The following is a 22,546-nucleotide window of genomic DNA, read 5'->3' on the forward strand; positions in this document are numbered from 1 at the left end:
GCAAGCGAATAGTCGGACGTGAAGCTGCATTACAGGGTGATGCATAAAATTTTTGAAATCCAACGGTTATTTTATTATATAACCGCAAACCCTAATGAAAAGGCTAGGAAAAGGCCATGATTACTCTAAAGTAGAGACGGCACACGGCAGACGAGGTCAGACGCTAAAGCCTCTGATTGGAGCAAAAGTCAAACGATTGGATCTCTGATGGGACTTGAAATCAGAAAAGGAAAAGTCGCGAACAGCCGTCAAGCTCCGTCGAAATGCACGGGCGAAAAATGCTTGATCTCTCCAAGGACTGGTAGTCGAGAATCAACATTTTTGGGGGGCATCTGTTGGCCCAATATTTTGGCCCAAGAAAGAAAAACGCATTCAGCCCAAAACTCTCGAGGAAGTCGAATTCTGACTAAAGAAAGGAAGAGGAAGTTGCACCAAGTTAATGGGGCGGCAAAACTCGACAACAACAATTACTGCTAAACACAGGCACATGTAACACGTGCCACACTGACCAAGTCAAATTCCCCCCACGATGGTCGAAAACATGGCCAGGAAACGGTTGGAGCAGTTGAAGCACACGATCTCCACCACCATGCGCAGAACTTCCGGAGCAAGCATCAGATCGTGGGAGAAACCAGACCCACTAACACGCAGAACACGAAACTCTATAAATAGGAGAATCCAATTCAGAAAGAAGGTTCCCAACTCAAACTCTGAAAAATTCACCAGAAAGCTCTAATGTCCGCATCAATGAGACTCAAGGAGCAAAACGTGATGATGAAGGAGTACGTTGCAGAACCAACACTTTAGTTTCCCCGCATTTCAGTTTGTTGATTTCCAGTTCTTCTGTGCAGTTTGTTTGTCGAAATCTGCAGTTCATGTAATTTTCATGTTATTTTAGTTTGTTTGACTGTTTTGTAATCGACTCGTATTCAATAAATTCCAGTTTCATCTGAGCTGCTTGTTATTGTCGAAAACACATTCATGTACACACAACACTTTGGCAAAGCGTTTTCTCAAAAGGACCCTGAAATCTAAACTTCCTTTAGTCGAACTAAGAGGATATTTGTTTACCAAAAATCCGTGTAAACAGCGTGTTAGTGGGTCTGGTTTCTCCCACGATCTGATGCTTGCTCCGGAAGTTCTGCGCATGGTGGTGGAGATCGTGTGCTTCAACTGCTCCAACCGTTTCCTGGCCATGTTTTCGACCATCGTGGGGGAATTTGACTTGGTCAGTGTGGCACGTGTTACATGTGCCTGTGTTTAGCAGTAATTGTTGTTGTCGAGTTTTGCCGCCCCATTAACTTGGTGCAACTTCCTCTTCCTTTCTTTAGTCAGAATTCGACTTCCTCGAGAGTTTTGGGCTGAATGCGTTTTTCTTTCTTGGGCCAAAATATTGGGCCAACACCAATGTTATTAATAGCATTCAAATATATAGTACTAGTTTAAAAACCAGCTGAAGTTTTACCTGTTGGTCGTGATTCAGCTACAAACACCATAATGAAAAGAAATGATAAAATGATAAGAGCAACACTGATGTTTGTAGACTTCACCATTCTTTCCCTTCCAAATTCTTTCTTCAACTATTTGTTTATTGAGTTGTGTTTTTCAGATATTGGGGCTTTAGTTTATATAGGTGAAACGATATGCAAGGAAACAACGAGTGTTCACTTTTCAACTTATGTCGTTGGTTTCAAAGAAGAAAAGCAGGCTATAGGCAGCTTATGATATTAGATATAGTTTTGGAATTGGATATATTACGAGGTATGTTTGTTGTTATTGATTTAAGCTAATCATTCTACACTAATTTATTTCTTGAGTGGGATAAAAATTTCAGCTTATTGTTGAGTTAGGCTAGGAGAAATGATTCTTTATTAGTATCTAATGCTCAAACACAAAACAGAAAACACATAAATATTACTTGTTTTGCGGTATTATTTACTTTTTAGTTTAACTTAAAGTTTTTTTATCAGCTTAAAAGTTTTTTTAAAATATAATAAATGAACTTATTTCAGTAGTTTAAAAGACTACTTGAGTCAACAGCCCTCAATTCAAGTTGAAATTAATCAACATGAAAACGGGGTCAGGAGATTTTGGCATTGTTAAGAACTCTTGCATTCGAACAAGATTTGATGGAGCGAATTTCCAATGATTTTGTGCTAGTGAAGGAAATTAAAGAGATCATCTCAAGCCTAGGTTACAAGGAGTTAAGCGAATAAAAGGAAGGGTCTGATGAAAGTAGAAGAGAATAACTTAGCTCAGTTGTGTTTGGGTCAAAGTTGGTTAAAATTGGATCTGGTTAGAATTAGATCTGGTAAATGTGAGTTTGACTGACGTGATTTATGTTTGGATATATTTATTCAAGAATTAATTTCTTTTAAAAGAATTTCGTTTGAATAACTTTGGTTAGAATTAATTTTAATTATGTAATGACTAAAATGAGTATGAATATTTTAATCATCATTTTTTTAACTTTACATTAGTATGAAGTCCAAGTTTCCATTCTTGTTTTTATCTTTTGATTGTCACTTTTTGTTTCAAGGCTTCTCAATGCCTCATTGTCATGACTTAGGAAATTTTTATGCATTTTTTTATTAAATGAAGTATTTTTTTGTTCTTCAATCTTCTTCTTAAGTTAACTCGAATTTCATGTAACATAGGCTTATGTTCTTTCAAATGTCTGTTATTAATCAACAAAACCCGAGAACATGAATAAGCATTATTTGGATTCACTTTGTTTATTTGAGAAGGTCATTCCCACTCGGTGACCATTTTACATGTGTTCGAGATTTTTTATCTATTAGTAGGTTTATATTCTTTCAAATGTCTGTCATTAATCGACAAAACTCGAGAACATGAATAAGCATTATTTGAATTCATTTTATTTATTTGAGAAAGTCCATCCCACTCAGTGACTATATTACATGTGTTTGAGATTTTTTATTTATTACTCCCTTTGTCCCCTATTTTAGTCTTATAAAAAGGACGAAGAGAGTAGTAAAATGACTTTCCAAACTAAGTCACCAACCATAAAGGACTTTGACTGAACGTTTTTATCATAGGTCATACAAATTCTTTCCTTTCGCTGAATAATCTTTTTTTTTTTTTTTTGAAATATCCTTTCGCTGAATAATCGTATCTAAAGCAACGACCATTTCTTCGTCGATGTTCAATAACTCATTGAACATCATATTCTAATGGTCGTTAAGAGGAATTTCATATTGACTTTGCAACCTCACTTGTTACAAAATAATTTCAACTGTAGCCATACTAACATGCATCAAAGCTAATCGAAAAGGTGCAGTTCCAGTTGTTTCCTTAGGTGGATTTCTATAAGAACAAAGAACTTGATTCAAGGTCTCATGCCAACTTATTGATTTTCGACCTATATGATTATTTGTCAAACTTATGATATTTTGCAACCTCAACTTGGCCATTTGCTTGAGCAATAAATTCTTTCGCCGCATCCACATCCATGATATTGAAGTACTTTTACCTGGTTTTAGTATCAGGATGCAGTGTCCCAAATGCTATGAGAACGTAATATAGTCGACAGCAAATATGAAAGAAATTTTACTTCATTCGTTTCATAAATTCAAACATATTACATTTGATTGAGATAGGATCCATTGACATACTTCATAAAAGGATGAAATTGGACAATATGATTATGGAGAAAAGTTCGTTCCTCCTTATTGTACATTTATTCCATTGGACTTGTATCTTCTTTTTTTTGTCAAATATTGGACTTATATCTAAGTTGGACCATTAATTGGCACTGATTGATTACACTTTACCATCCACACACACCCATTGACCCACAAAGATGCCATTGCAGTTGATGTTCGGATTGAGCTCAAGGAACTTGCTCTGTTCTAGAGTGAACGTTTGAATGATGGTAAAACAAGTTTCAGCTTCTTGCACCCCATGAATTGAAGTACATGTTGGTTGCACAACTGCAAAATTTATATATAATGTTAGATAATCATTCATTATTACTAATTACTATGATAATTTTCCTAGTGTAACCAAAAAAATTACAATGATCGAATTTAGAGTTATATAACCTATATAGTCTTAAATCATACGACCCTAATCAAGAACTACATATACATTTCTTCTAGATTGTTTAGATGAGTCACACCTCCGATACCGAGTGTGAATAAATCATGTTTGTTATCATGACTATTGCCCACTAATAAAGAAGAATATACTAAATGTCATAAACTAATGTTATTAATAGCATTCAAAATATATATTGCTGGTTTAAAAACCAGCTGTAGATTTACCTGTTGGTGTTGGTCGAGTTTCAGCTACAAACATCATAATGAAAAGAAATGATAAAATAACAAGAGCAATGCTGATGTTAGAAGACTTGACCATTCTTCCCCTTCCAATCTTTTTTTGAATTATTTGTTTATTGAGTTGTGTCTTTTAGACATTGAGGGTTTAGATTATATAGGAGAACAAATATGCATGGAAACAATAAGGCCTAAGTTATGTCATTGGATCCTAAGAAAGCCGGCTATAGGAAGCTTATAATATTAGATGTATCTTTGGCATTGGATATATTACGAGGTATGTTTGTTATTATTGATTTAAGCTCATCAATCTCCTTTAATTTATAATACTTTTGAAAATAGAAATATGAATACATTCTTTGAAGCAAATTATAATATTGTTTACAAGCTCAGACAAAGGAAATAATTTATAATAGCATCAGTATTGATTCTAGCTTGTTACAGTAAGAATCTTTTGAAGCAGTCCTAGTTATCCATAAGAGGGCACTCTAGCACTTCCAGATCATCTTGGTATCCAGAAGTTGGCTCCTAAAGTGAGGAGCGCCCTTCAGATCCCAAATGCAAATACAGTTTTTCAAGTGGCCATTGAAGAAAACGATTCATTTACAAAAGGGGAAGAGTGAGGGTTGAAACTTCACTCGTGAATAAAGAGCAGGAGCAAATATCCCACCAACAAAATGACAACCAAACAGTCTGCAATGCCTACACTACTCAGAAATTTGCATGTATAAATTAAATATGCAAAACTTCGATGTGTTTTTTGCCAAACAATGAACAAATAGACAATGAACCATTTTGATCACTAGCTACAAAAGAAAATGTTGCTGTACCTGGGTACAAGGTGACCACAGAAACATTTAAGGAATCTTAATCCATGTATTCATTTCCAGACTGATTATTGCAACTGCCATTGTCCTTGAAGTCCTTCTCAATCATTGAATCGTAATAGAAACTCCATACTGAGATGCAGTTTTCACGACCTATATTGAACAATCAAACTTGTTAATGGAAACCAGTAAAACTTGTACCACAAAGTATATACTGTTTCTAAGAACTTCCTGAAATCTCTAGTTTAAAGATAAAATAAAATTAGATCACAGCTATTAAACTTGTGCAATGCGGATGCCAATACTGAACATAAGAAATGATGAAATAAAACAAACTACAGAAAACCCCTAAAATAATATCTGCACATGAAGATCAAAGATACCACTTAAACACAATTCTTCATTGCTATCATCTGGAACTACAAATCTTCGGTGTCCTGACGATGAGACCCCATAGGAAAGAAATGGATGGAAAGAGAAGCAGTTAACTGTGTCTGCACAAGCAAAGAACAAAAGAAAGCTTATTTACAGTTACACTTACAAAAATGAAAATTATTAAAGAGAAAATATAATGCCAACTAGCTGATCACTGACCCATGTTCATATATTGCAAAAAATTAAATTCATATTTATGGAAGGAGAACTTCATGAAAAAAGGATCTCGCCCTTCCCTCTTCTAATGTCTGTCCAATATGTAAAGACTTGAAGAGTGCGTAGTAAACATAAACAAGTGTCGAAAATTCTCACTTCTTTACATAGCGTTGGACTAACATTTAGCATATGATTTGAAAAACATTGAAGAGAAAAAGGCCGAAGAATGTAGGATACAATTGCAAAGGTCAGGAAATGGTCCATGGAATTAGAATACATGCGCTAAGCACAGAAATTGACTTATGCAATTAAATTACCATAGAAATCTCATTTGACATAAAATTCATTTACTTTCCATAATGTCAGCTATAGATGTATGTGTCCGTACACTGTCCAAACATGAGGCTAAAAAAATCCAAGCGTACTAAGGAAGAAAGTAGGAATTTGGAATTCAAACTAGAGGCATACTGAAGAATAACTCAAAAAAATGAGGATATTATCAAAATGGTGGGACATGCTAAGTTGGAAGAAACCACAATGGATACGCAATTGAGATGGTTTCAGAGATATGAATCCATCACTATAGAAGTTTAGATAGTTTGACTAATGACTAGACTAATGACTATGGCATATGACCAGTAGTGGAAAGACGAAGCAACTAGCAAGACATAATTTAAAGTATTAAAGAAAATACATACAATGCAGATGTTCTAAATAAGGCAGAATACTTTAAGAACATATAGGACTGATAAGGGTGACAAATTCAAAAAAAAAAAGAGAGAGATGAGATCAAAGCAAAGATTGAGATAATATAACACCAGCATCTTTTAAGAGTACAGGACTCGAGTACCTAAAGCAGCCTCAAAACTTGACACCCACTGCCCTGTTTGAAGATCATATATATGTACTAAACCATCCTGCAGAAAAATGCAAAAAAAAATAATTATTTACAAACATAAACTGAGTATTAATTGGACATCATTGACATTGCTAGACAATAGGAATGACCAAGGAGGATTATACCTGGCCACCTGTAGCAAGATGTTGTCCAGAAGGGTCAATATCAAACAGAATCCGCTGGTTGGTGTTTTCTGCTGATCGGTATAACCTAGTAACAAGGTGCGTAATGCAATCATCTCAGCTTTGGTCATGTTTACTTATTGAATAGATGGTACAAGAATGCCTTTAAAAAGTATATAAATCAAGGGAAACAACATAGTTGGAGCAAGTCAAGTATCCCTACGGATGAAATTTTTTGTACGAAACATACGATAGAAAACATCAACTTTCAGTAGTTGGTAATTAATAAAGAATTTAGCTTTGAATACACAGTCTCCAAAAGTATTTAGGCATTTTTTACATGCATATAATGTGCTCCTTCTGACTGTTAAAAAATGGAAAGTCTATATAGCAATTTCAATAAGGAAATTCAATTCTTTATTTACATGGAGTAGGTTGTACTTTTGTCATTATCTTGAAAAATAACTTTGAATCAGTTGTGTTTATTAGAAACTATACTTCACATTTATAATTTATCTATCAATACACAAAATATTCGCACAAAAAACCAGAGTCAAATGAAGCAAGAGAATAGTACTTGTAGACACAATCAACAGCCTTCCGGACATCCCAGCAGAGTATATGAGGGTCCTTTAAGAAATTTCAATGTTAAAGGTTGGTTAATATCATATATGATGCATAACAATGTTACAATGCAGCCATATTAAAAGAAGAGAGGGGGGAGGGCATAGAGCTGTTCATGATGTAAATATAAAGAATGAAATGTGTAAGTCTTACCTTCCGGCCTCCAGTATATAAATAATTTCCATCTCTCGAAAATTGCACCTGAAGGAGGGGAACTTTAGGCTCTCTTACACTATTTTATCATGAGAATCAATTTTGCAAATTACAAGCAAACCTAACTTACATGTGTAATCCCACCCTCTTGACCATGCAAAAGGTACAAGAGCTCCATGTTATCTTCCCTATAAATAGCAGCAGTTTGACTGTAAGATCCCAGAGCTAGCATCCCAGTATGAGAAGGAGAAAAAGCCAGTGCCGATATAACACCTGCAGTAATATAGACTGAATTATATGTATCTGTTTGTGTCAGTTTTCTAATACATATTTTACAGCCATTACCGCCCCCCCCCCCAAAAAACGACTCAGTAGCCCCAATTAGAAAATAATACCTGTTTGGCCTTCTTTTTTATCTTTTACTGTAGAATGCAATTCAAAGTCTCTACCAGGGCGATGTAAATCAAAAATCCTAATACATTTGTTGTATCCAGCAAATATCCTACAAGATAAAGCAAGGGTTTAAGGTTCTTCCCCATCCATTAAAAACTTTCACAATTTAAGTCATCAAAGTAAACCAAATTATACCGCATTGTAAAAAAACAAGGAAGAATCAGATGTTGACTCATACAATCACAGAAAGCAATCACAAGAATTTCTCCCAGGCATGATATATCCTCCAAAATTTTAACATTGTCAGCTAACTTGAATGAGGAATATTTGTTTTCCAATATGAGTTTGAAAGTAATAACCCAGGGGATGATAGTATAGTATATCTAAATGTCATAAAGAAAGTTTATGAAATCTTTAAGGAAAAATAAGCTTGGGACTTGTGAGCATGAAACACAAGTTATCACTGAAACATTGCATTATGTAGTACGAATATGCCAACTACTGGTCTTGCTTGGGACTTGTGAGCATGAAACACAAGTTATCATTGAAACATTGCATTATGTAGTATGAATATGCCAACTTCTGGTCTTGCTTACCTACTCCCCGCAGGATTAAAAGCAATTGAAAAAGCAGTAGTAATTTCATCCATAGCATCATATGCCCGATAAGTGCAACGTAACTGCAAGTTTCATTGGAAGCAAAAGTTAGCAACCGTAACAGCAGTACGTAAACTACAATGCGTCATCAAAGCTGCTGATAACATTAGAACTCAGGAGTAACATTCAACTTTAGTTTTCCAAAGGACAAACACTTCAAGAGAGAAGCTATACCCCTGTTCAACCTATGCTCTATCACATCGATATACTTCCTTTCAAATTTTGTAACAAAGACCATTTGAATGCCAAACTTGGCTACTTTTTTAAAGCCTCATACACAAAGCTGAAGTTGGTTGTTTCGAATTTACCTTTTTCTTTGCGTCAAAAAATTTAAGCACTAGACCGAAAGGTGTAAAAAACAAGATTACCTGGCCTGACGTTGCATCCCATAAATGTATCGGATGGTCGCGAGTAGTCGTCGCGAAAACATTGGTCACCGGATCTGAAACATTCATTAACACAAACTAACACATCATCATCCGTCATCAAAGTACATTTCCTAATACAGCACTTTTCAGATAAAAGAAAAACACCTGCGGCGGACATGTAAGGATACCAGCAGAAGTCATGTATAGCCTCTCCTTCTCTCATTACAAGACTCACATCAAAGGAATCTGCAGCAGCACGTAAGAATTCGTAAACGGACAAAAAGAAAGAATCTCAACGAACACACATTGCCTATACAGGATTTTTCATCTAACTAACTGCTAACAAACTTGCTCAAGCATACAATCGCAGAAATCAAATACAACAACAACAACAAAAGCCATATCGCACTAAGTGAGGTCGGCTATCTGGATCATACTACGCCAAAATTATGAGGGAATCGCAGTAATCAAATGAATTAACTAATTTATCTAACTGTCATAACTGATTAACTGCATTTGCATTTTGATTATAATCTAACATCCAAACTCCTCTACGCTAAAATTAGCATATCATCAAATCTTGAATTGGAAGTTGCATGCAAATGCAGCAAAGAAGCTAGTTGCGGCGAGCTTACCGTCGTCGCCGGAAGAAGCAATAGGAGTGTCACTTTCGCTACACGGTCTGCAAAAAAGTGCAAAGCAAAGTGAATTAACTGATTAGATAGTGGAAATGGAATTGGAATTGGAATGAGGAGGAGGAGGAGGAGGAGGAGGAGGTTTACAGAGTGAAGAGGCGGAGAGTGTTGTCATCGGAAGAGGAGAGGAAACCGGAGCCATCGGGGGACCTGAAAGAAACGACGGAGATGGTGAAGAGTTTGAAGAAGAAGATGAGAGTGAATGAGAGTGAGTAATGTACCATTTAACGGCTTTGAGGAAATTGTTAGGGTTCGTCGGAGTGGTGAACTGGCGGTGGAAGTGGTAGGTTCGATGAGGAGGAACATCGAACCGGAGCACGGGGAGGGAGTACTCTTCGTTGGGGTTGGTGGCTGCGATGGATTCAACTGCCTCTTCTTCTTCTCCCATGGTCACTACACGCTTCTGCTGCTGAACTGGACACTATTGCTTGCTTATTTATTGAGTGTGTAAGCGCCAAAACTCGCTTTTTTGCTTGGAAATTTTCTTTTTCTTTTTTCTTATGGTGATTTTCCTTTTAAATAACTATGACTATGATAAGAAATTCTAATCTTTTTTTTTTCTTGTTGTGAGGGATGTTCATACGCTCATGGCTCTTTGGATTTGCCTCTCATTATTGGGATGATTTCTTAGCAGAGATTATGATCATAAAGCTGAGCTTGTCACTTTATTAGCAGAGAGGGTTCAGAAAGATTCAGGATGAGTCTAGGGTGCGTCTATTCTAAGGTTGTAGATCTCCATCGTAATGGTAGTTTAGTGGTTTAGTGCAATTCCTATCATTGTGCTTCTTCATCTAAAATTATGAGGTTTTATTGATTCATGCATCTAAAAGTTGTAATACAGTAGCAGATAAATTGGTTAGGTTTGACTCATAAATAACATAGAGAATTTGTGTTTTGAGAGACTCTCTCCCGTTGTGTTTACTATTCTCGCTTCTGATAAGAGAGTTAGTTAACGACTTATACTTTTTTCATTTTCTTGTATTTATTTTCTTTTGAACATAAAATATATGAATTTAATTAGTTTACACAATATACGTTATAACCTAGTTTGCTCTAAACCACTTTAACATTTAATTACAAAAAAAATAACAATTTGTTCATCACCATAACACTAGGTATTTTAGAAATGCTAAGCCTATGAGAGTACTCGAGGTGTCAACATTTGATTTCAACTTCAATGAAGATTATTTAAGGTTGTGGTAGTTATGTTAACTGTTAACTCACTTCACCAAAGCTAATCTCCTTACCAGCTAGGTATGATTGTTTGCCAATAGTAAGCCCATTCTTTTTTGAGACAAGCATTGAACTGTTAGGTTACTATCTGAACGTTATCAAAGACCATCTGTGGGAGGTCATAGTAATGGTGGAAGGTGAGTCTAGAGAAAGAAGAGGAGGAGAGAAGGCAGGTAGAGGAGGTGAGTAGTGTTAGAGGTAAGAGAAATGGTAGATTTGAAAAAGATTTTAGACTCTAAAAATATTTTAAAAGAGAAAATAAAAACTCTACCTAAATGATAGATCGTACATAAGAGAACATAGAAACACTTCTAAAATGGTAGGAAAGCTTGGTTTGGGAGGAATTGTCTCATTTGGGAGAGAAGAAGGCTAGTTGGTGTTCTTTTCTCTCCTAGAACTTCAGACGTTTACATCTCAATAAATCAAGACACTCATATGTGTGTCAAAATGATTTGAATTGTAATTTTTAATATATATGTAAAATACAAATACATATATAAATGTAATTATTACTACGATGAATATCATATTAAAATTATTAAGTACGATTCTATTTGCATACAATTTTTCCTCATTTTGCATATATTAATTTCTTCTGTAAAAGAAAAACAAAAATACAAAACTCACAATACTGTTATGAATATTTGGATGCCCATCAGAGTTAGGAGTCCATGGGCCAGACCCACATGTATACTTGTTCAATACTCTAAACCTAATAGTATAAATACAAGGGAGTCTGCACCTAGCAGAGCATCCTCATCACATTATTCTATATCTCTTGTTCCTCTATTCTCCTCTCTTATTTACTTGCTTACTCTTTATTCATAACACGTTATCAGCACGATAGTCTCTCCATAATTCCTAAGTGAAAGACCAGAGTAAGTACCACATCCATGTGGAAGGTTATAATTTTTTATTTTTTTTTTCTTCTTTCTTCTTCTCCTTCTTCTTCGAATTATTTATCTATGAGCCCATAAGTACCATAGTAATAAGCATGAGTCCTGAAGATTCATAGTCTTACAGTCCATAAGCACTGTAATTGAATTATTTTGCATGAATCAGGAAGATTCATAGCCTTACAGTCCAGAAGTACTATAATTGAATTAATTGAATTATTTTGCATGAATCAGGAAGATTCATAGCATTACAGTCCAGAAGCACTGTAATCAAGAATCATGAAGATTCATGGCCTACGTGTCTAGAAGCACATAGTGCAATTTTCAAAATATGAATCCTGAAGATTCATAACCTACGAGTCCAGAAGTACCGTAGTTGATTTTTAAAATATGAATCCGGAAGATTCATAGACTATGAGTACAAAAGAGGTCCACATGTATACTTGTTCAACACTCTAAACCTAATAGTATAAATACAAGGGAGTCCGCACCTAGCAGAGCATCCCCATCAGACTATTTCTCTATCTCTCATACATCTCTTCTCCTCTCTTTACACACTTGTGTATTCTTTATTCATAACACGTATTCACTTAGATCAACGCATGGTTAAATGTCCCTGAAGGACATCCAATGACATATATGGTATTATTTCATGAAATGAAACTTTTGTGGTGGCTCTCTAGAAGAAGCCTATGAAATTTCAAAGCAATATCTTAAAATGGATCACTGACCCTCTTGAAAAGATCTATTGATCAATAATCTTATATTTTCTTTTGAAGAAACAACCCCAGATGCGGTTGCAATCCTAAAAATGGTATTTGAATTAATGGTTGATGTGACCATGATAATGACTCCTCATATCGAAAGTCTTCTTGACACAATGTGGTGGTCAGACAACATGTCCTATTGACACGGTGATGAAGCAAATTGCAGTGCAATTGCTAATAGCTTGCTGAGGGGGAGCATAATAATGTGTTTGTGACTCACACTTAGGGGGAGAATGTTGAGAATTAAAGTGTGAGTTACAGTCTCACATTGGCGCATGATCTCATGCTTTCTACTCCCCTTATCGCCCCCTAAATTGATATCAAAGTATACAAATATAAAGAGCATATATAAACATTGTTGCTAGATATTGCTTGGATCGGTAGTAATCCAGAGATGTCAAACCTATTGAGTTTTTTCATGCGATGGATATGCGTTAACGGAAATTATGAGATGCAATACTCATCTTGTGACACAACTGCCATGTACACAAATTCCTTATTAATTTGAAAGTCTTGAAGGACTTTATTTACATCTAATTGATGTAACGATAAACTATGGGTTGAAAATATCAAAATCCTTAAAGGATTTAAAACGTCAGGAAATTTTACTTCAAACATTGAAGTATTATTTTGAATGATAAAGTTCTATATATGAAACAAATTGAATGTGATTGGCATGCATGACCGGTTGGACCATCCCGAGTCTTATGATGCGAAAGTATATGAATTCATATGAGCACTCATCGAAGAACCTGAAGATTCTTCAATATAATGAATTCTTATATCTTGTTCTCATGACCAATTAATAATTGGTAAAATATATGGGTTTGAATCCCGCATACTCTTGAGTATATTAGATGCGATACATGTGCACGTATTCACTCTTTTTATGAGTCATTTAAGTATTTCATAAATTTATCGATGCATCGACTAAATGACCAAATATATGTCATCAACTCTCAATATTGATAGAGTGAAAATTCCAACCTTGATCAAGTTGGTAAATGACATGATTTTGAATATCTAGTTGCACATGTTCGTATTCAAATGATCTAGCTGATTTGTTTAATTAAACGCCTCATATTTATGGCTAGATAATTACATATGAGAACAAATAGCCTTATTTATGGACATGTGATTTTGCAATTAGCAGCATTGACACGCATCAAGCCAACAATTCATTAGAATTCTCCCCATTGTAATTGGTTCATGGTCAGGAACCTAATATCTCTCAACTAAGAATTCTCAATGAGCGTTATATATTTTCAATTGCTCCACCACAACGCACTAAGGTGATACCACAAGGAAAACTGAGATTATGTAATCAATTTGAGCCATTACCGATAGATATTTCATATCTTACTTGTTGTTTCTCAGCATTAGGGGGAGATGAAATTAAGCAGCTCTGAAAATTTGTAAAGAATGCATATGTATACTCGCACTATGAACCAGAAGTTCAAAAGATGCATTCTCTGACCTAAAAGGAATTATTAAATTCCTTATATGCTGCAAATACCCTTCTCTAACTTGATATCCTAGTTGGAAAATTTGTCATTATTATTAGGTTAAGGCATGCCTAAAACTTGGTTCAAAAATATATATCCTAGAGAAGGATGATGGTCTTGTTGAGGAGGCAAACTATCTTGAAAAGTGTAGAGACTACAAAAATGTTTATTCCTCCTGAAGAGGTTCAGATACCTGTAATTATTTATTTAAGAGATCTCATATGATTATGTCTCTACAAGTTAACACAAGGAACCAAGAACATGAAGAATTGTCGACATGGTGAAGTAGCGCTCAATATTAGAAATATGTGCGAGAATCTTGAACCCGAAAATGAATGGGTGTGATTGGCCATAAATAGAAAGAAGCAATTCATTTGCTGAATTTAAGGGTCTTTGGACCTCATATCTATACCCTAAAGGTATAAAGACGATAAGGCTTAAAGAGTCTTTGTAGTAAAGTGAAATAATGTTGTCATATTTAAGTCAAACAAGTGACAATCGTGGTGGATACTTGGAGTTACAACTTATTGGTATGGCTCACTTGAGATTGATATCTCTATAAAACTCCTTGAAGATTGTAAGATGCCTAAAGCACACAATTCATGTTCTCAACAATGAACAAATTACTAGATTGAGGCAATCTAGATGATTATTTTCTTAAGGACGGTCACAAAAATGACCCAACAAACTCATGCATATTTATGATGAGATATGAGATTGTTTATGTCATAATTAATGTTTATGACAATGATTTATTGAGACTCTAGAAGAGCTCACAAAAGTTGTAGATTTGCTAAAGAAAGAATTTGAGATAAAAGAGTTGAGAATGAAACTTTTGTCTAGCCTTATCAATTGAGTATCTAAAGGATGATGTATTTATTTACCAAAGGACTTATATTGCAAAGGTACTAAAAGGATTCTATATGGACAAATCATGTCCACTGTGTATTCTATTGATTGTAAGGTCATTTAATGTAAATAAAGACCCTTTTAGACCTTGAGAAAAGAATGAAGAATTACTTGGTCTTGAAGTACCATATCTTAGTGCTATCAGAGCATTAATGTATCTTGCTAGTCATACTCGACTTGATATATCATTTGCTATTAACTTATTAGCAAGATATAGTTCTTCACCTACACGAAGACATTGAAATGGAATAAAACAAGTCTTTCGTTATCTTAAAGGCACAATGGATATGAGTTTATTTTTCCCCTTTGTGTCCAAGCTTGATCTAATTGGTTATGCAGATGCTGGATATTTGTCTGAATATCTCAAACAGGTTACTTGTTTACATGTGGAGGAACAACCATTTCATGGAGATCTGTGAAAGAAACTATGATAGCCACCTCAGCTAACCTTGCAGGAATATTAGCATTACATGAGGCAAGACGAGAATACGTTTGGCTGAGATTCGTGATTCAATGCGTACTTGATATTGGTGATTTGTCCTCTAGAAAGACGCCGCCAACAACTATATATGAAGATAATACTCCATGCACCGCTCATTCAAAAGAAGGATACATCAAGGGAGATGAGACAAAACAAATATCACTGAAGTTCTTCTTCACTCATGATCTACAAAAGAAAGGTGACATAGACATCCAACAAATTTATTCAAGTGATAATTTAGCAGACTTATTTACGAAGGCTCTTCAAACTACAACATTTGAAAAGCTTGTGCAGAATATGTGAGTTCGTCGGCTCAAAGATCTCAATTGAAATGCATTGTACTCTTTTTTCCTTAACCGTGTTTTTTTTCCCATTGGGTTTTTCATGGTAGGGTTTTTAATGAGGCAATGGATAAAGACGAACTATAAAATGATGTACTCTTTTTCCTTCACTAGATTTTTATCCCACACTGGGTTTTTCCTAGTAAGGTTTTAATGAGGCACATTCTTAAGGGATGGTCATCCAAGGGGGAGTGTTATGAATATTTGGATGTCCATCAGAGTTAGGAGTTCATGGGCCAGACCCACATGTATACTTGTTCAATACTCTAAACCTAATAGTATAAATACAAGGGAGTCTGCACCTAGCAGAGCATCCTCATCACATTATTCTATATCTCTTGTTCCTCTATTCTCCTCTCTTATTTACTTGCTTACTCTTTATTCATAACAAATACCACTTATTTATCTATTGTTTTAATAATAGTAATGAGAGATAGCAACACACTTTTTTAAACACACCCTTTAATACACTCAAATGCAGTTGATAAGATTTTAAAAAAGACAATAATTTCTTTAGAAAAGAGAAAAATAAATTAACTTTTTAAAATATAAACCAATCACAAAAAATGTGTTGCTAGTGTCTAGTGTAAGTTGTAATTAACTAATTATAGTATCGATTTTGTCGTGCAAATAATAGTCCATTCAAAAACTTCTAATTTTTTTTTTATAAGCACAACTTCTGAATGGATTTGGATTCTGTAACATGTGACATTACCATTTTAAGAGTGAAAGGACACTGCAGACAGTTCATTGGAGGAAATATGAAAGCTAGTTGCCGATTTCCTACAAGGTATTAGGAGCCATCAAACTATGTACCATAAAAAAAGGAGCTATCAAACTAAGGATCCAAATCACTTTGAAATCTAAAGGAAATTAATGGCCATTTTATTGTTACTATTTCTGCATCAAATTGAACTGCAAGAAGTAGATTTTGTCCTCAAATCAATACCACAAGTCCAAATGCAGGTGTTTCTTCAAATGAAGACATGGGATTAATTAAATCAGTGCTATGAGATTCTCAAATATGAATCATTTTTGTAACTTGAATACAACGGAAGATCAAGAGCTCTCTCGGCAACTCTGCGGTCTTCATGAATCTTAGCTATCAGGCTTTCAAGGGTAGGAAAATTGGCCTGTCATGCACAGTGCTCAATTTTAGTGAAACATCAAAAGAAGATGGAGAACAAGAAAATCACAAAGAAGAAAAATTGTAGGAACAATATTTATTCAGCTATACCTCGGCCCGTATGTAACCAACTATAACAAGCCGCAGTTCTTCCCCATAGAAATCCTCATCGAAATCATGAAGTAACCATGGTTCCTACATTAAATAAAATAAGATTGTATGAAATCCCAGACGCAAATAGTAATTATAGGTGGAGGTTTATAATAAAAAACTTACTATAGCCTTTTCTTTGTTCTTGAAATATGGATTCCAACCAATGCTCATCACCATTTTAAAAATACCTCTCCCTGATAATCCAGCCCAACCAAAATAAACTCCTGTAGGATGATCTGCAAGGAGTTCTGAGTAGCCCTCTGTTGACAAATTAGCTGGAAGAAAATAGTGCACCAAATACCATTAATATAATAATAAGTCTAAAACTGTTCGAGATAGTATAATCCTAACCTATACAGGTGCAAATTGCAAAATCAGGATCTAAAGCTTATAACACAAGCAGCCACAAAATAGAACTGCTATAACCTCAGCATCATTTTGAACCAACCATCTTTCACTTAGCTACTTTTCAGCTTCATGTCATACAGCACAAGCAATAAGTGGAAACAAACCTGTTGGGACCCCGAGTACCTTCGAGCCACGTCCAAATCCCTTGATGACAGGACCACCAATATACCAAGGATCCGTGGGCAAAGTTCCCTCAACCCCTGCAATAATTTAGAATACTAAAGCAAATGAAAATGATATACCAATAAAAGAAACAGAATATACACGAAAAGTACTATTTTAAGGTATTTGGGGTTACAATCTTCAAATGGAGGTAGACCCCAGTTTTCGAGTTGCAAATCAAGCAACGAATTGATGACCACGTCTGCTGCGGTAAATAGATGCGACTGCTTTGGAATTGATGGTACAGCAATCACTTCCATTTCAGCAGTCTTACCTGCAGTAACACCGGGTCTGAAGTAGACAAGTATACATGTTATTAGAGAGAAGATATGGACAGAGTTTAGGATAAAAACCAGAATTTCCTTATAGAAACCTTGCAGGGAATAAGTAAGCAATCTTCGGATATTGTAAATTAAGCTTTCTAAGAAATTGACAACGTAGTATAATAACTACAGACCATAATGGAAGGGGAGGACTTAACAAAAATGTAATCAGAATTGAACAGGGATTATTCTGTCTATCATGCTGAAAGAAAAGATATAAACAACTTGAGAGTGCTAGAAAAATCCTATTAAGTTATGCAAGATTTTACATGAATTCCAAAGCTCCACCAGTTCATAGTATCAAAGGGTAGATTCACAGGGCACAGAAATATAGTTCTATTGCAGAAAGCTGTTACAAGCCAAAACTTAAATCAATCGGCAAGAAAGATGTCACCGAAAGAAAGATTAAATCACAATAACAAAGAGCAAATGGTAGTTATACTTGAGCGCACGTACATAGAAGAATAATATTTAGGAATTTTGTGGAGAGGAAAAAAAATATTATACGTTGATGATTTGGTGTGCGTTGATGATATCATTATAACAGGGAATTTCCTCTACTGCACTTGTCATCCCTGAAATTCTCTGGCTTCGTTCCATACTTTCTGAGCTGAAAGCTGCTATTCCTTCCTCTCCCCTCATCTTTTGTGATAATCTCAGTGCGGTGCATCTTACAGCAAATCCTATTTTGCATTATGTTAGGACCCCATTGCAAGGTATGGGACTTGAGTCCCACATTGGAAGTATGGGATTCTAATGTGGGGTTTATAAGGCCTTGGGCTCTCCAACTACAACAGCTAGCTTTTGTGGTGTGGTTCTCCCAAGGTTCTTATCACATTATCGAAAGAAGCACTTTGTTCGTGAGCGTGTTGCAGCGAAGCAAGTGACTGTGGTTCATATACCAGCTCAATCTCAGGTTGCAGACATATTCACCAAGGCAATTTCCTCCACCTTGTTTCATTTCTTCAAGTCCAAACTCAGTGTCTTGGCTAAGTCTTCCCCTGAGTTTGCGAGTGCATGTAAGGGATAGAGACTAACTCCAAGTTAGTTGTTCATTGTTAGAGTTAGTTGTTCACTGTTAAAATTCTGTTATGGTGCGGTTATGATTGTTAACCATTCTGTTATCATCATGTTTCTCTAACTGTTGTATATAAGGTACCCTATGTTTTGTACCAGTGTAAGGATTCGTTCAATACAATATGAGGTTCAATTCAATCACTATTTCTCTCTGATTCTTTTTCCCTTATTCTCTCAATTTCTGATACCTTTCAATCACTGGTTGATTTATTTCAAAGCCAACCATTTATACTAGCCAACAAAATCCAAACAGAATCACTTAGGGTACATATGTTGAAAGGTTCTCAAGAAATATTCTGCAATCTCATATTTTTTCCATGAAGAGGCAAAAGGAAGAAGGTTATCTTAATATGTTACAAATTTATTGATGGGTAGTCCAATGATTTTGAAAAAATAAAAATCTTTTCGGAGGTGTAGTAAAAAGGCAAATAATAACCCAACACAAAGTGGAACAAATCATAGGCTCCATGCCAAATATCAAGGAAAACTCAGAGAGCCACACGAAACCATAAGTCCACATATCAAACTGAGTCAGGATAGAAGAAGACACTTACAGAGAATCTTCAATGACAAGACAGTTTGAAGGCTCTATGCCTAACCTCCTAGCAGCTTCAATGAATCTGCCATGATAAGGCACAAAATATTTTTTTCAGAAGATAAAGGTCTTATCTATATATTAGGAAACTAACCCTAGTAAGGCCAAACGATAAGTTTTTGTATCTCACATGTCAGGGGAAGGTTTCCCAGTTCTGACTTCATCTCCACCAATTATGACAGCGAAAGAATCTTTCCATCCTGCATGAAAATAAAATATAAGACGAGATAGGCACATTCTTACATTAACACACACAGAGACAATGGAGCACATGCAGTTTAAGGTTCCTGAAACAAACCAACCATCATGAAAGGATATTTTGGCTTCAATGTTTTCCCTTGAAGAATTTGACGCCAAGGCCATCGGAACTGCATGACTCTTCAAATGTTTAATCAACCTATTAGCACCAGGAAGTGCTTTAATATTGCACCACCTAAAATGGGAATCAACCAAAATCCTTAGTGAAAAACTCCCTCAGAAGTCTGAACTCCAAACTCAATTCAATTGACCAACCAAGTAATCGAGTCCACATGGTAAACAAAGGTTCTCAATTGAACAGAGATTTCAAACAATAAACTAATTGCTTCAAAACAAAATGTTCAAGATATTGACTTCATATGGGCTAATAAGTTTCATGATGAGAAGAGGATAGCAGGTGAACCTAGAGTGAACATGACCCTAATTAACGGTGCAGCAGGACATCCTCGCTTGTATCAAATACTCAAAGGTCATGAAAGTGCATTCTTTAACTTTAAAGTGTAGTAATTAAATTAGCAATGTTGCAAACTGAATGTGCATTCTTTAACCTTAAAGTTTAGTAATTAAATCGGAAGGTCGTGACATAATGTATAAGCTAGTCTCAAGCAAATGCAGCCAGAGGGCTTCAACCATCTTCTTCGGACATGTTCCGAAAAAGTAAGCAACATGGTTTTAAATTAAGGTCTGCAACAACGCCAATTTAAAACCTCGGCTAGCAGCTATTAGCATCATACATGACCCCAATTTCAAACACAATTTGCAGCATACATGACTCCAATTTCAAATTTCAATTAACTGAAAAGATAATTAAATTAGGAAGAATTAAGCAACAGAAAATTACTGATCAGCGAACAAGGGTGAAATCTGAGAAAAGAATTCAGCAGTGGAGCAGGTAAGTCCATAATCTTCAATAACAGCAGCAGAAGCTTCAAAGGGTGTCTTCCCCACTATCTTATTCGCTTCTCTCCCATCCCATTCCTTTCCATAGTTTCCCAACAAAACCTTCAAAACGTTTCCCACAATGCCATCTGCAATCAAATCACAATCGCAAGTGTAACTAAACAAGTAGCAGAAAATAAAATAACGCAGGCAGATTTGTTAAATTGAAAATTGATTGACCTGTGTTAAGAAGCGTGCCATCCAAATCAAGGATAACGCATGTAACCAACTTGTTACTCAAGGGATTTGCAATCGACATTTTCTCATTCGTGAACTTGAGTTTAGTTGATTGCAGGATGCAGTGTTTTGCGTTTAGAAGCAGACAACGATCATTGTGCAAACTGCAAAGCCAATCATGAATGGACAAGACAAGACAAGAGTCGGCTCTTATGCTCCTGTTTTTTTGTCAAGGGCTTTGGGTAATGAAAACCACGTGTCATTTTCTCATGCTATATCTTTACTCACCGTTCATGTGATTTCTATCCAACGGCCTATCGTTCTTCTCTCTTATTTCAATCCAACATTTATTAGTGTTCACTTTCAAAATATCTGTTCTGTTCAAAAAGATAAAAAAAAATGCAATTAATATTGTTTTTTTTTTACTATTCAAAAAAAAACAAATTTTTCCTAATTTATTTTTTAAAATATATTTTTATTTATTCTTATGGAAAAATATTAACTAATAATGAACAGTTATTATGAAATAATCTTTTATTTTCTAAATGGACTATTATTCTGAAATGGATGAAATATGTTGTAGGAGTTGTTCAAATCATGATTTTTAAAATTGGACCGGTGATTGAACTGTTAAGAGTACCGACAGGTTAAGGTTTAATTGTTTAATTGTGGTTGAGCTATAACTAATTCAGTGAAGAAAAAAAACTATAACTAATTCAATAATATTATTTTATTATATAGGCTTTTGTTTTTTTGTCCTTGTATAGGTAATGTTGGTTTTAGGCCCCGTTTGGATAAACAGCTTAATTAAGCGCTTATGGTTATAAGCGCTTATGACATAAGCGCTTATTCATAAGCTATTTTTAAAAATTTATTGAAATAAATTAAAAATAAGCTGTGTATAAGCATAAGCTGTTTTTCATAAGCTATCCTGAGTAGCTTATGAAAATAAGCTGAAAATAGCTTATGGCAGATCATAAGCTGTTTGCATAAGCTTTTCCAAACACTGACATAAGAGCTTATGCTGTCAGATAAGCTCAAATAAGCTCAAATAAGCTCTTCCAAACTGGGCCTTAGTCTTTAAAAAATGCTTTTAATTCCTGTAAATATATATATGTTGTTATCTATTTTAGTCATTGTTATTCAGTTTTGTTTATGTGACTGACACGTGTTTCTTTAAGAAATAAGAACTATTAACTAAGTAGTTTGGTGTAGTGGTTCAGCACTTCATCCTTTAAGCAAGTGGTTGGGGGTTCGAATCCCAACTCTTGCGAATAGAAAAAACTCCTTGGCCAGCCCCCTACCGCTTAGTGCGCTGACCGTGGGGCGAGGGATTAGTCTCATGGCTGTCGGCTGTGGGGATACCTTGGTTAAGATAAAAAAAAAATATATAAGAACTATTGTATTGCTTCATGAGCATTGGCTTAGAGAAGAAAAATAATTTATTCTTGAGGAATAATAGTTATGAAAAAAGAGTAAGTCAGTAAATAAGAGAAGATAAAAGAAAGTCAAGAGATAGACAAATACTTTGATGGGATCCCTTGCTAATGTGCATCTTCTCTCGTAATGAG

General features: G+C 35.2%; 2 protein-coding genes across 2 annotated transcripts; both read right to left on the bottom strand.

Annotated features, from left to right (window-relative positions):
- Positions 1-3,559: 3,559 nt before the first annotated feature.
- LOC130715127 (uncharacterized) lies at positions 3,560-10,091 on the bottom strand. Its single transcript, XM_057565173.1, has 15 exons — positions 9,847-10,091; positions 9,713-9,775; positions 9,566-9,612; positions 9,096-9,176; positions 8,931-9,004; positions 8,503-8,585; positions 7,909-8,015; positions 7,644-7,786; positions 7,514-7,561; positions 7,314-7,366; positions 6,740-6,824; positions 6,567-6,633; positions 5,509-5,619; positions 5,129-5,278; positions 3,560-3,953 (listed from the first exon to the last, which is right to left on the bottom strand). The coding sequence occupies exons 1-14, from the start codon at positions 10,011-10,013 to the stop codon at positions 5,166-5,168; spliced, it is 1,242 nt and encodes a 413-aa protein (XP_057421156.1). The 5' UTR covers positions 10,014-10,091; the 3' UTR covers positions 3,560-3,953; positions 5,129-5,165.
- A 6,530-nt stretch (positions 10,092-16,621) lies between these two features.
- Positions 16,622-21,181, bottom strand: LOC130714148 (bifunctional riboflavin kinase/FMN phosphatase-like). The gene is made up of 10 exons (XM_057564042.1): positions 20,979-21,181; positions 20,701-20,887; positions 19,904-20,034; positions 19,732-19,801; positions 19,561-19,626; positions 17,743-17,897; positions 17,549-17,644; positions 17,160-17,311; positions 16,995-17,078; positions 16,622-16,890 (listed from the first exon to the last, which is right to left on the bottom strand). The coding sequence occupies exons 1-10, from the start codon at positions 21,055-21,057 to the stop codon at positions 16,765-16,767; spliced, it is 1,146 nt and encodes a 381-aa protein (XP_057420025.1). The 5' UTR covers positions 21,058-21,181; the 3' UTR covers positions 16,622-16,764.
- Positions 21,182-22,546: the final 1,365 nt, after the last annotated feature.

Source organism: Lotus japonicus, chromosome 4 (genome assembly GCF_012489685.1).
Source record: "Lotus japonicus ecotype B-129 chromosome 4, LjGifu_v1.2".
NCBI lineage: Eukaryota > Viridiplantae > Streptophyta > Magnoliopsida > Fabales > Fabaceae > Lotus > Lotus japonicus.

Coding starts and splice junctions, on each gene's coding strand:
- LOC130714148 (XM_057564042.1), bottom strand. CDS start 21,057: ATGTCGATTGCAAATCCCTTGAGTAACAAGTTGGTTACATGCGTTATC. Junction 20,888..20,978: donor TGGCACGCTTCTTAACACAG/GTCAATCAATTT, acceptor ATTTGATTGCAG/ATGGCATTGTGGGAAACGTT. Junction 19,627..19,731: donor GGGAAACCTTCCCCTGACAT/GTGAGATACAAA, acceptor TTATCATGGCAG/ATTCATTGAAGCTGCTAGGA.
- LOC130715127 (XM_057565173.1), bottom strand. CDS start 10,013: ATGGGAGAAGAAGAAGAGGCAGTTGAATCCATCGCAGCCACCAACCCC. Junction 9,005..9,095: donor TCCTTACATGTCCGCCGCAG/GTGTTTTTCTTT, acceptor TGAATGTTTCAG/ATCCGGTGACCAATGTTTTC. Junction 6,634..6,739: donor ATCTTGCTACAGGTGGCCAG/GTATAATCCTCC, acceptor ATTTTTCTGCAG/GATGGTTTAGTACATATATA.